Here is a 14988-nt window from a genome sequence, read left to right as displayed (position 1 = left end):
ACACACACACACACAAATGGTCCTTTCCTTGAGCACAAACTTTCTATAAGAATTTGAAGGGAGAAGATGTCTACCGTAATTTTGAACAGCAAAGTTATAATTAAGCCACTTAAGTACAGAAATAAGCATAACATTTCAACAAGCTTGCAAAATGAAAATGAAAAATTTCCATTGTACATAACTGTGATGAAATAAAATACCTTACTGAATTATACATTCAACTAATATTTGAGACTATTCATAGTTTATAGTTTCAGTGTATCTGATGATGAGAATGCTGGAAATACGTTCTCATCAGCAGAACTTTGGTTAAATACAGATAACTGACCATTATCTAATCCAGTGATGGCGAACCATTTAGAGACCGAGGGCCCAAACTGCAACCCAAAACCCACTTATGCATCGTCGAGTGCCGGGTGGGTATGGCCCATTGGCTGGGCGTGGCTGCGGTGGTAACGGCAGACTGGGTGGGACTAAAAAGTTCAATCAATCAATTCCAACTTTGCAAGATCTTTTTTTTTTCCCACGAGAAGTTGAAATTGACTGATTGAACCTTTTTTTTTTTTGCACATGGCGGCGGAGGCCTAAAGCGAAAAGGTTTTATAAAACCCAGCTGAAGGCCTAGGACTGGGGCGATGGCACGCATGCCCACAGAGAGGGCTCTGAGTGCCGCCTCTGGCACCCGTGCCATAGGTTCCCCACCACTGATCTAATCTAACTAGGTTGCCCATCAAGGGAGTATGTAGGATTGGCAATGGGGCAAGTAACAAATGTGCATTTTAACATCACCATATAAGCTTTAGGCACATACTGAATTACCCCAGATCATGTATTTTCTAATTTACTTTGGATGACAACACCATCCCTCTTTCAAAATATTTTGGAGTCTAAACTTAAAATTAATTTAGTGCAGTTTGGCTATGGGAAAAAGTGTCATACATAGATACTTTCAGTTTCCAGTGTATGACTGGAATTAGCTTTTCTTGAAATAGTATCAGTGAGTCTATCAGAAAAAAAGTCGTTCATAATTCAAATGGATTCAATTATTGAAGCAAGAGATGTACTATCACTCTTCCCAATCTCTAAACATCTCCACATTAAGTAAAAAATATACATGTAGATTGCCTTCCAGAATTGGAACAAGTTTTTATCAGAAGCAGTAATTGTAGGAAGACTCCATTGGCCCATCTTTGTTGATTTCAAATGACTAACTATGTCTAAATTAAAAGCATCAGCTTACCTAATCTTTGAAGTCCAAACTGACCATAATCTTTACCCTGAATAAATCCTTGAAAAACATAAGTTGCACCATCAGGTTCTGCAGAAACCTATGTAGAATAATAAAAAGAAGGATATGTAAAATAAATATGCATGTGCATATTCACAGTAACAACTTGAGAAGCTTATTAGATTCAATCTGGGGGGAAAATCACTTAATTCATTCAGCTACTTATACATTTTGTTATTGTTAATGATATTAGATTCCTTTGATCTGGAAGTGATCAGTTGATTATGTGTCATCAAGTCATTGTCAGCCCTTAGCAATCACATTGATAGATTTTCTCCATGATGATCTGGAAGCATTTATTTTAAAAGATACTCAAAAAATTAAAAACAGAATAAAAAAGGGAAAGAGAAAAATAGGGAAACAGTACATAAAGATCTAGAATATACATATGAAGAATATGGGGAAAAAAAGGAAAAATCTACTATTCTTATTGGTAATAGAGTCAGGGAACTTTTAAAATCTTTGCTTGTTATCTTCTCTTATTTGGCCTTAAATGTCGTATAATTGTATTAGTATTTCAAATCATGTATACAGCAATTAGAGAAAAGTTTTTCATCTGTCTGTTTTTATGCTTACAAAATAGCTAACTTTAACATCTAATAAATAATCTTACATTTCTGTAGTAGCAAAGACTATTTTTAGTTGAGTTTGATTCATGACAACTTTAAAGGCAATATGGATGTGATTGTCATTAGTATTTACTTTCTTTTCTAAGTATTAGCCAATTTTTATCTGGAACAGTCAGTTCAGATAGCTATTGCCACCTAGATTGTTAACAATGTTTTAAGATTCCTGTTTGGTCTGACCACAAATAAAATCTAGCTTTGATTTTATTTAAGATATCCCTCCAGTCAGAAATATATTGTTCTAGCATTGTTCTTCTGTATTGCTTCCCCCTTTAGGAAGGCCTTATGGTGTCAATTCTTGCAGTGTTTAGAAAATCTGCAAAGATGAGAATCTGTGTCCCTGGGCATTTGTCATTGAAATTCAGTGCTTAGTTTAGCCTATTTTTTAATCTTTTTTTAAAAAAAATATATTAAATTCTTTCTTGTTTTGAAAACTGTTAAAAGTTTTAAAAGTATAACAGTTTTAACACTAGCTGAAATCAAACCAATATATTTTGTATTAGGTTACCAATAGAAAATTTATCACATCACACTTTAGTTTATCTTTGCAATATTGCTGCTCTAATCTATTAATATGTATTGCACTACTACTGTACGTAGTTATAAATAACACTGCATGTTGATGTTTTGTCAACTACAAAGCTTAAAGAAATGTAAAGCTTCTATATGATCACATACAATGTAATCTAGTTGCACTACTAACTACTACAAAGTTAGCATTATAATCAATCTGGAAAGTAATAGTATATTTTGCTAGAGAAACAAAGCACACTTATCTGGGTTTCTATTTTGCAAAGTACTAACCACTGATAAAGTACTGCATTGGCTGATGTGGACATAGTTGCTTGAAAGAAAATCTAGGGTATTATTCCCATTTTCTAATTGTAATGTTTAAAATAGAACAGAACAGAACAGAATAGAAGCTGAAAGGGACCTTGGAGGTCTTCTAGTCCAGCCCCCTGCTCAAGCAGGAGAACCTATACCATTTCAGATAAGTGACTGTCTAGTCTCTTCTTAAAAATCTCCAGTGATGGAGCGCCCACAATTTCTGAAGGCAAACTGTTCCACTGGTTAATTGTCCTCACTGTTAGGAAGTTTCTCCTTAATTCCAGGTTGCTTCTCTCTTTGGTCAGTTTCCAACCATTGTTTCTTGTCCTGCCGCCTGGTGCTTTGGAGAATAATTTGACGCCCTCCTCTTTGTGGCAGCCCCTCAAATACTGGAATACTGCTATCATGTCACCCCTATTTCTTTTTCTTTTTTAGACCAGCCAAACCCAAGTCCTGCAGCTGTTCTTCATATGTTTTAATCTCCAAGCCTTTGATCATCTTGTGTTGCCTCTTTCCTTATTAATCAATCTTGGCACTGCATAATGTAAGATAGCCTTGGTAAGTATAAAACAGCTATACCATTACTCAGAAATGCAACTTAGTATACCCTTTCTATGTGTATCTATTCTATGAATATGTAAGAACACGATTTTCTAATGCAAATATATTGGCAAGAAAGAAAGTAGTCATCCATAATGTGTGCTAATTTTTTTCGCCTGCATGCTGGTCTACCTTTGAATCCAATCAATGACATTTCCCATGACCTTTAAGAATGCCACTACCCTATAATGCCAACATTTGTTCTTGTCTTGTCCGCAAGTGCCTGTGCAAGCCTATTTTTCAACATTCCTAATTAAATTTTCATTTTTTAAAAAATGACTTCTTTCTGGTCTCATGCACAAGCCATCATTTTCTATTAAGACATTGGATTTTGCCAGAAGTATACAGTACTCACAAAGCCATCCATTGCCCATTTGTCGTCTTTCAGTTTGTTCACAGAAGTATGGTATGGTGCTTTAATGAGATATATATGGAGCATTAAACGGGCTTCTTGACTTTTATACACCCCTGTAAAACATAAACATAGTTGATCTGAGCCAGTAAAGCCAAACCAAAATCATCCTCTTTAGACCATCTTTGCAAAGGGGAAGCACAAGGGTCAAAGATTTATATCTGACCCATCTTTTTAAGTAACTAAAAAAACCATACCTATTTATTTAATTGCATGTTGTGAAGATGGTCAGTTCCAGAGTCATTTCAGTAAGCATAACATCCACAAGAGCCAACTTAAGATAGTGATTAAGGCATCAGGCAAAACCCAGGAGGCCTAATACCTTGGGCACAAAGCCAGCTTAGTGACCTTGATCCATCACTTTCTCTAGAAAAGGAGGCCTTGGCAAACCACTTCTGAAAAAGATTGCTAAGAAAACAGCAGGGATTTGCCCAAGCAGTCTCTGAGAATTAGACATGATTGAACAGAAATATATATCTATATGCCTGCACACACACACACACACACACACACACACACACAAAACACTGTGCACACCCAACCTAAGTTTGCTACAAATTCAGGTTTACTGAAATCAGTGTCAAAAATCTTTCCAATAATTTTTCTTCTAGCAAGTTGTTGTTATTATTATTATTATTAATTCCATTTATATCCCGCCCTTCTCCTTTCGGACTCAGGGCGGCTTAATTATCTGTAGTTTAGCTTATATTTGATTTTATTCAAGGGAAGGAAGGTAGGTAAAGGGTTTATGGAAACAAAAACAGAGTTTTGTTTGTGTACACTGTAATAATAATGGTGAAAAAAGATTTAAGGTATTATAGTGCTTTCTTAAACCGGGTTTATACTAGAATCTGAAAATCTCAGGTACAGGTTCCCACTTATCACCAGAAGCTTACAACCCAAGTTCATTCATTCATTTTCTCTTTCCCTTTCATTCTCTCTCTCTCTCTCATCTTATAATCCAGGAAAAAAATCCAGGATATAAAGGAAATAATAAAATAAGATAGTAAAATAACAGGTAGTCTTGAGCTAAAGATAGGTATGCATTGGTGTATTCATTTACAAAGAGTAATTTCAACTTGCTTCAGGAATACTGTAAGGGACAAATTGAAACCCAAATGCATATAGAGAAAGAATTTGGAGCCATTAGCAAAAATTCATGGAAAAGCACCCTTGTTCAATGTTCATTGCACCACACTGATCTTCTGCAAAACACTAAGATAGTTTGCTAAATCTACTATAGTAGCTGAAGACCAAACAACATTCTCAGCCTCCATGTTAAGATGTTATTTAGACCACAATTTCTTAGCTTTGCAGAGATGAAACCTTGACTAGTATGCTTCAACATGTCAAACTAGCAATGTCACATGACATTGTGCAACGTATTGTGACAGTTTTGCCATTGCCGGCAATGGGGTGGACGTGGCTTCTGTGTGACGTGTCCGGCCCGTGGGCCGGCAGTTTGACACCCCTGCTCTAAAGGATGGTTACTGTATATTTAGGAGATGGCCATAAATCAGGGACATGCTTTATTTGAAAAAAGGATTAGGTGAATTCCTGATGCTTTCAATTTGGGAAAAAGCCAGGACTATGAAATTTGTGGGTTGATAAGACAGCAAGATGGATGGACTTAATTTCAGTAATAGATGTACCACTAGAAAATCTGAATGACTAAGTTGGGAACAGATGCTCCTAGAGAAAATTTATATATATATATGTTTGCTAAGAATCAACACTAACTTGATGGCACTTAATCAATTAAATTGTTTACATATGATGGTATGTCTAGAGTAAGGTTTATTTAAGAATGTCTTTGAATCATCATAATATTTAATCTTTTTTTATTTTGCTGTTATTTGTGCTAAAATGCATTTTCACAAAGATATGTTGAGAAAAACATAGTACAACTTTCAATAATAATTCACTTAAAATATATGATTTATATTTCAACATGACATCCTAGGAGTGTTTATCAATGTGTTCTTTATAAATGGGTAGGATACTTATTTATCTAGTAAATTTGAGTGGATTCATACCAACAAAACCCCTGTCCTTAGCTATCTTGACAGGATATCTTCAAGTTTAAAGTTTAAGAAATAAATTCTGTATTATTGGGGCAACTATCAGTGGATAGCAGATCAGCCACTTGCTTTGTATTTAGTATCAGACCTTACAGCTACATTGTATTTTGATGTATTTCTCAATATTGTTCACGTCTAAGTTTAAGTGGCCAAAAGGAAGCAGATATTCAGCTACTATCAGATGTCTCCTTTCTTTGCCAATGAATTACTCAATTCAGGAAATGATTAGAAACTGAAGTTAAACTGACAGGTTTTAACAAGATAAATGAATCATTTTCCTTGAAGAATTCTTTGGATTATTCTTTCTGACAAATTATGATTGAGCACTCTTGCAGACACTGTAAGGATCAACAGCAAATGGACTTGCACAAGGAGCCATCCAATGCTGCTCTGAGACATTCTTCTCATTCAGAAATTACATTTCTGGAAAGTTTCCATTTGGAAAGTAGCAGTTTCCAAGAATCCAGATGTCTGTGCGTGGGAATATTCAAATGTTAGCTGTCAAGTATAGCTGTCATAGTTAAAGGATAGCATACAAATTAGCACCCGAAAAAAACAACAAAATAAAACAAAACCCAAACAAAACCAACCAAACATGAAATATATATTAGAGTAGCCCAGTCTTGCTGCTCATCACCTAAGAGTGAGGTGGGCAGCATGTAAATTTACTAAATATATGATTTTTAAAGATTTTTTAAAGAAAAATTGCTGCATATGCCTGATCTGCAATCAGAAACTCCAACTCACATTTGATGGTTTTCTCTAAAACATTCATACGTTTTCCTCCAAAGATATATACCTCTCTTTCTGTAAAATAGATCTCCTGTGATTAATCATCCTTCCTGAAACAGGACTATATTTAACTGTGTGTAACTCTAGGTGTAAGGCATTATTTACTTGTATTTGTGATTTTTCTTAATCAAGATACAGCTGCACTCAAAAAAATCTACTGCACCATGCTTGATTTAAAAAATGCATCTGCAATGCATTACATCAATCTACAGTAGATACATGCTCCGAATGAAAACAATTTGAACATTACAGAAGACTTCTTATTTTAATCAAATCTCAGTTTAATGCCATTGCATGGTTTTACAATGTAAAAGATGAGATCAAGATTTTTTTTTGGAGTTTCTGTTGCTATCCAGAAGCAAAAAGTAGGATTGTATTCTTCTTTTTCTTTGCCAAAGTATTATTTCAGATATATCCTTTATATCCATTGTCTTGAACATGGTCAACTTATATGTGCAAAATTGTAAGAAACATTTTCTTCAGTAGTTCCCAACTTTGGGTAAATTATCCAGAATTGGGTAAAAGTGATTTTTACCCAGCAAAACAGGGACATTTAAGGTGACTTAAGGATTGCCACATGTACTAAAATATATTTGAAACTCTTCCAAAGTATTCCAGTTAAGACCAAAATTTATTGAAATGATAGAACTATCATTCAATGATGTTGTTTTTCTAATATAGGTGGTCTCTGAGTATGATCATTCATTTAGTGACAATTCAAAGTTACAACCGTGCTTAAGGAAAAAAAAACTCACGCCCAGTCCTTGAAGTTTAATAAGACTTTCTATTAAACACTTTGGGGTAATGAAGAAAAAAGTTTGAGAACTATACAAGATCAAACACGGGGACTTAGTTTCCAGTACTCGTTCTAAGATATTCCAGGACAATTTTTCTGCTGAGGTGATACCTATGTAGTAATCAGAGACATTATCTTCTAGTCCAATCCCCTGCTTAGGCAGGAAATGACAAAGAGCTTGGTCTTCATTTAATAGGCCTGTGAAATTATATGATGATACAAACTGGATCTATACTCTGAGGTCACAAAAGCTTATCAAAGGGCCGAGATTCTATATTGAAATCCCTAGAATTTACTTATATACTTGTTTGTCCAGCTGTTATGGTGGATGGATGGTCCATGCATACATGCAAATATCCATTCACAAAGACAACCATGACAAGTCTTTGAGAAACCCTTTGGCTTTACTTTGTTTAATGCTTTCCACAGAGTCATTATCTACTGTCCTCTACAATGCAGGGAATTACAGACAATTAAATACTCAAAAATACCAAACTGTGCTTTCCATTTTTATATAAGAACCAAATATCTGACATAATTGTTCAAATCGATCTTCTTCAAGTAGTCAAGTGTGGGTTCATATGTCTGTTTTCTCAATAGCCATTAAATGGTACCACTGTTTTGAATAGAAGATATAATCCTGTGATTAGCATATTTCACAATGCAATTCTAAACATGTCAATTCAGAAATAACCACCCTTCAGTAAAACATTTCAACATAAGAATTTCCGCAAAACTCAAACCTAAACTTCATAAATAATAATAGCTCCAATGAAGCAGGAAATGTCAGTGTGGTTGACATTGATTGGATGTTGTGTTTACTATTATCCTGAATCAATTCACTGATCATAAAAGGCTTCTTTCTTGAAGGTTAAGGGCCATAATCTATCATGAGGACCTAATGCAGATCTAAATAGATATTTTATTGAGTTCCCAGTTTAGGGTTAAAAGAAAATTGCAGGTCTAATGCCATGCAGCCAGCTTCTATGCATAAGAGAGAACAAGAAATAAAATGATTAAGCCATGCTGCATTCTTAAATGTATGTGTGTGCCACTTCACAATTCTTGTTTAGAATAATTCAACGGAACAACTGCAAAATATTTGTAGGACCAATATCAACAAATCCCCTTAATTAAACTATAATTAAAACTGCTACTACCATCAGACAGATCAAAGCACTTTCCTGAAGAGGCCTGTATTTACCATTTTATGAAACCCTTTTAGGAGAGACATTTGAGTGTGTTGAGTGTTTAGGGTGCTGATCACTTTCAGTGTGGATGTCAAGCACAATTATTCCATACGAAATCACATGGAGCAGTGAGATTCTTCCTGAATAAGACTGTCTTGAAAATATCCAACACCAAATATCCACACCTGTGAAGGGCTTTACAATGATCATCACTTCCATGAAATGGGTATCAGACTTTTGGTAGACGTGTTAAGAGAATTAAATAGAGACATTTATAATTGTTGTTCCTACCTGAAAGCAACAACTCCATGTTGCTATTAGTAAGGGTCGCATTCACTCTTCCAGATGATGCATTGAAATGAGTAATGGTCAAGGTCATTGGCTGCTTTTTGCCTTTATAATTGTAGGATCCTTTCCATATGTAATTCTGAGCAAACACGTCATCAGGAACTGCAAAATAAAAATAAAGTCCAAACATTAAAGATCATTAAACAATAAGAACATTAGAGCTACAATAATGCTACTTAAAATGAGATTAGAACATTAAAAAAATACTTGAGAAATGTTGAGCAACAGAATTCTATCCTGGAAATCCCTTTTTCTTTATTCTTAGTTTTCTGAAATTTTACATATAAGTGATATGCAGCTATATGTTACAGCTTAGTATCTTCAAGAATTTTAACATCTCCGTACCAACTATTTCTCCAACTTTTTCAGTTATCAAAGTGAAAGTAAGATAATTTTACTATAAAAAGAATTAAGAATAATATTACACACTTAATTGATAGCTGCATGGTGCAGACATTATGTCTAGTGGCTGTATGTTAAGTGGATCTACTTGGTATATATATTAGATGGGTTCATCAAAAATGGCTCAAATACCAATTACAGGGGGGGAAAACATGCTTTCTTTTCAGAAGTTCATACAAAATTATAATTTCAGAAGAAACAGAATATACATAAGAAGATTTCATACCAAAAATAGAACTTACAATAATGTGTAGCAAAAGAGCTTGTATATTACAGGGATAAGAATGTGTTTTAAAACTTATAAAAAGTTCTGTAGGGGTGGGAGGGTGGGAGGGAGCTCATGTTTTTTCTCTGCATCTTTGTCAGAAAACTAACATAAATGCAGATATTTCCTTGATTTAATTTTCTTTTTGACATGTTTAAAGTAACACCTCCCTCAGCTATGGCTTGTCCTGAAATTTTCATTTCCAAATAGGATCTCCCAGGTGGTTCGATTCCCGCTCCAGTTGGGAGAAAAAAAAATGGTTCTTGGAGGTTAAGTTAATCAAAAGATTATCATGGAATCAAAAACTGTGATTAAGGAATGATGAAATAATGTTTAAATTAATTCATAATTCAATATGTAATTCTGTAAGAAAAAAATAAGGGGTAAGTGACTAGTTCCTTTAAAAAATATAGCAATGTTGGTAGATATCCTGAAAGTCCTGCTATTAAACACTGGGAAACACAGAAGAAAAAGGAAAAAAGGAAGATATTCTCTCTAATGCACATTATTTTTTAATATTTTTTTTATTGAAGCTTCCAAATACAAAGATAAAAAATAAGAAAATATAAAAAAGAAAACCAAAAGTGCAGAGAAAAAGAGATAAATGCTTCCCCCTTCAAGACAGTACAATTTCAGTAATTTATCACCTTCTCTGATATTTCAACAAAAGAGCTTCCTATATCTCATCTATCTCTAAATTATAAAGCCTTGTCATTCAGTCCTAATCTGTAATCGATCATTAAGTGTTACCAGAAATAGCACACATAGTATAACCTTAATCAAATAAAACAGTTTTATATTCTTTATTTTCAACACAATAACTTATTAATTTTAAAATATAGCAAAAATCCTCTTTTCATTCCATATCTTATATGTTTGTTGTTGTTAGTTGCGAAGTCGTGTCCGACCCATGTTACCTATAAACAAATCTTTAAAGCCTGATCATTCCATCCTAATAAAAAAAAAATCCATTAAGAGCTAATAGCAATACAACATATATATTTTAACTTTGATCAAATAAATCAATTTTGCCTCCCTTCCCCTTTACTTTTAAGACTATCAATCTTCAGTTCTTTTAAATAGTGTCAAAAATTGATTTATTTCTTTGCAGAAATTCCTTCACAACTTTAATATATCTCCTGTAAATCCAAGATTAGAAAGTTATCCAAGTCAATCTTCAATTTATTACTTGATGTCCCTTTTACTTATTAAGACATCAGAAAATTTGCATTTGTAGATCAGTGTAAGATTGTTTTTATATCATTCGCTATTAGATCCACATTACAATGATTCTTACTCTATTTTGTCCAGTAAGATCTGTTCTTTTCTATCTCTTTTAAATCCATATTTATAATAGCAAACCATATGAAGAATTATTTGAGTATATTGTACCCAAATATCCTTAAATTCTTACAAAATCAGGTATTTTTGTCCATTCTGGGACAAATGGGTCTCTCCTCCTTATAAACTTTAGTTCTTTCTGTTTCTTTTACTTTTCTTTTACTTCAATGTCCCCTCTTAACATATTTTCTTTCTAATCAACAACAGTTTGTCATCAGAAAGCTTATTACAATCCTTCTGGCCGCTTAATCTGTTTATAACTTTCCAAAATCAATGTTCTAAATATCATCTTGCTTTTTTCAAATAAAAAAATGTTTTAAACATCTTTAGATTAACATGAAACTTTTGTCAAGAATAGAAAGAAATTCATCAAGTGTAATGAAACATTCCTTTCCAAAATTTCTCAATATCCAAAGAAGCCATTAACAAACCATTTCCAAAAATGATTAAGAAAGGAAGTATTAAAACCCATTATCTCTTTGAAACTTTGAATTGCAGTTTGGGCAAAACTGATTATCCCTTGGCTCCCAGGACTCTAGTGTCTTATTGTGTTCTTGTGGGAAACCACTGTAGGAAGTGTTTGTGACCAATTCTGGACCTCTCCTTGCTCCAGAGATTACAATCTGTTTACCAGCTCCTTGTTCTGCCATGGTTGTCTCCATTCTCTCTTTGGAAATAGATTATTACACTCTGTTTTTCCACAAACATTCTTGAGTTTATAAACAGAGTTAATATGCAATAGCACTTAGATTTATATACACTGCTTCACAGTGCTTTACAGCCCTCCTTAAGCAGTTTACAGGATCTGCATATTGCCCCCAACAATCTGGGTCCTCATTTTACTGACCTCGGAAGGATGGAAGGCTGAGTCAACCATGAGCCAATGAGAATCAAACTGTGGGCACTCAGTAGAATTAGCCTGCAATACTGTATTCTAACCACTGTGCCACTACGTAATAATCTATTCTATAAACAGAAAACATCCTATATATAGCATATCACAGAAGCCATGAAAAAACGAAGTATTTCTAAATGTGGTAAGGGTTCGGGCCCATTCCATTTTGTAAGAATTATTATAAGTTTAGCGTTTCCTCCTCAGAGGTCCTCCCAGCCCCAGCCCCCTTTGTCAAGTCCTGCCATAATGTTCTCTAGGGATTGGTAAGATGTCTCTTCCAGCCGGAGCTCATGCAGGGTTAGGAGGTAGCAGGCTCTTGTCGTCAAGGAGGGGCTTCCAGGAATGAAAATAACCAGCCCCGATAGTCAATGCTATGATAGTATCCAACAGCCCAAGGCCGTTATAGCAGCGATGATTAAGGATTCCTCAGCGATTGTTCAGAGTCAAGTGGGATGGAGGAAAACCCCCGGCTCCAGACGGTAGTAGAAACAACAACAGTCAGTGTGCTATAGCAATAGCTCGCCCCCCAGGGCAACTCCCCTACAAAGTCTAAAACTTGAACCAGCAACAATAGTCACAGTCCAAATAGCCTCCAGGCTTCGTCCCCCTTGCCTCCGTTTGAGATATCCTCCTTACGAAGGAAAGCAATAAAAATTCCACTCTCTCTCTCTCTCTCTCCTTCGTTTGAGATACCCGCCTTACGAAGGAAAGCAATAAAATTTCACTCCCCCTCTCCTTACGAAGAAAAGCAAATAAAACTTCCACCCCCTTTACCTTCACCTGACGAACTGCAACAGCCACACCGTCCCTTTCCTTTCCTTCCCTTTTCTATCTTTTTCCTCCGCCCACGCTGGCCACACCCAAGGCCAGCAGCAGCTGTCCCAATCTCTCCCTTCCCAACCGAGCTCCTGCAAACACTCTCAGACAGCCCCGCTACATAAGCATGAACCTGGGCAGTTTGATACAATACCTGTCTAATCAATGAGTTCAGTGAGACCTATCTACAGGTGATTCAGCTAAGACTGCATTGGATTGAATCTTCTACAAAAAGTTTGCCAACATATTCAAATCAAATGTTTGTTCTGATTAGAAGGCTTCCAACCCAATGATTCTATGACTCAAATTAGAAAAAATCTTCCCATGATTATAGACAGCATGTAGTCCTTCTATAAATTCTTATCTATGAAAGAAGGGCCTTTCTAGGGTCCATCCTGTGGAGAAGGCATAAAGCTTTCCCATTTTATATTTCCAATTGTAGGAAAGGGAAAACTTCAAAGGAAAAAAAACAAACGCCACAAAATGATTTAAGATAAATGACACCAGATTGACTCCTTAATTATGTTATAATCATCTTTCTTATCCTCCTTTTCTTACACTGATCTCATATGAGAGCCCTGGTGGTGCAGTGGTTAGAATGCAGTACTGCAGGCTACTTCTGCTGACTGCAGTTCGAGTCTCACTGGCTCATGGTTGACTCAGCCTTCCATCCTTCCAAGGTCGGTAAACTGAAGACCCAGATTGTTGGGGGGAATGTTCTGACTCTATAAACCTGTTAGAGAGGGCTGTAAAGCCCTGTGAAGCAGTATATATGTCTACGTGTTATTGCTATATGGTAGAGTTAAAAGATGTCCATGTGGAGCATTAATATTTCTAAGGGCATGTACAGTATTCTGCCTGAAGTTCCATCTACCAGTTCTACACCCCATTTGGATGTTCTTGTTTGCTCTAACACACCTGGTTATTTATGAGTCTATATTTTGAAATTTCAGGCAATGTTAAAATCAGTTTGCAACCTTATATTCGGATGATGGTGGAAATTGTTCATGAAATTTATGTAGCTACTTAACTTGAGATTTAGTTTTAGTAAGCTCAGGCTATTTTCCAAGGTGACTCAAGTAGGATTGAATTATTAGTGCTCATGAAGTTGCAACCTTGGAGTACGTAAACTGTGAAATCTTCAAGGTAGTTTTAAGGTATGAGTTTATTTTTGTCAAATACAAATATTCATAACTGAAGAAAATTATTCTTGGCTTCTTTTAATCTCTTATAGGCATTTCTCACATTTTAATGCTAAATCAAAGTATCCCTTTGGAATAAATGAATGTTAATCATCATAAACAGAAGTGCAGAATGATGAGCTAAGCTCTATCTAATGCCAAGCATAAATCAATGGCAAAGGTTTCATTCACTTCAATAAACTGGACTTAGACTTTTAAATCTGAATAGATGCAAATAATCCTACATGTATTTGAATACTGAAATACTAAAACATGATCATTTTCTAATAAAATTATGGAATAAGGACAATTAAAAAGACATTCTGAGGAAAGAAAGAAAGCAATCATTCATTTTATGTTCCATCATAATGAGGTTATTTTATTTGGCATTTTAGTATGTGGTGATGTATTATGTTGACTTGAACATTAAAGTCATAATGAAATCATGTTTCCTTGTTCAAGCCTATTTATCCTTCTGTGTAACTAGTTACAGTCTCTTCTGCTGAGGCAGTAAATAGAATAATAAAGCAATACCTCACCGACAATTTTAATACATGTTTCATAAAATTCAAAGCATATTGCAGCTTTTCTTAAAAGTAATCCTATATTTACTGATATTAAAATGTAGAATATCATTATTTTTCAGATTAAGATTGAATTTTGTGAAATTTCAAAGCAAATTTGGTTTATATTCAGAATAATATAATTATGAATGATGTAAGAATTTTTTATGAAGACCTATAGTCCTAAATAGGTCGTTATTGTAACAATGGAAGTATGAATGCATGTTTATTGAACAAGCCAAGGGACTTCCATGAGGCTACAAGTCTCATCTCCTTCTGCATAATAACAAAGTGCTTGTAGTATGCTAGGAGTATCTTCATTGTTGTTGTTCATACATCTTCCATAATCTAACCAGTACTCATTCCAATTAACCAATGGGGAAGTGCAAAAATCCCCATCGCCAGACTTCTCTCCCCATCTTTGTCATTACTTGAATTAATTTTCATCACAACACTTTTAAGCCGTTTTTTATAAAGAGTTGTGGCACAGAAAATCCTCTGTTCTGTTTAAAAAGAACATCAATATATTCAGACATCATGATAACCAGCTGAGTTGCTGGGAAA

General features: G+C 34.8%; 1 protein-coding gene across 1 annotated transcript in view; it reads right to left on the bottom strand.

Annotated features, from left to right (window-relative positions):
* LOC107292474 (CUB and sushi domain-containing protein 3) overlaps nt 1-14988 on the bottom strand; it is a gene marked incomplete at its 5' end in the record, with an annotated part of 196708 nt that overhangs the window by 5947 nt on the left and 175773 nt on the right. The window contains 3 exons of the mRNA XM_015821564.1: nt 1241-1328; nt 3698-3810; nt 8905-9063. Coding sequence (XP_015677050.1) covers nt 1241-1328; nt 3698-3810; nt 8905-9063 — 360 coding nt within the window. The remainder of the gene's footprint in view (nt 1-1240; nt 1329-3697; nt 3811-8904; nt 9064-14988) is intronic.

This window comes from Protobothrops mucrosquamatus, unplaced genomic scaffold, assembly GCF_001527695.2.
Source record: "Protobothrops mucrosquamatus isolate PMUCROS unplaced genomic scaffold, P.Mucros_1.0 scaffold1352, whole genome shotgun sequence".
Classification (NCBI taxonomy): domain Eukaryota; kingdom Metazoa; phylum Chordata; class Lepidosauria; order Squamata; family Viperidae; genus Protobothrops; species Protobothrops mucrosquamatus.
The sequence above is the reverse complement of the archived record's forward strand: the minus strand, read 5'-3'. Positions and strand labels throughout refer to the sequence as shown.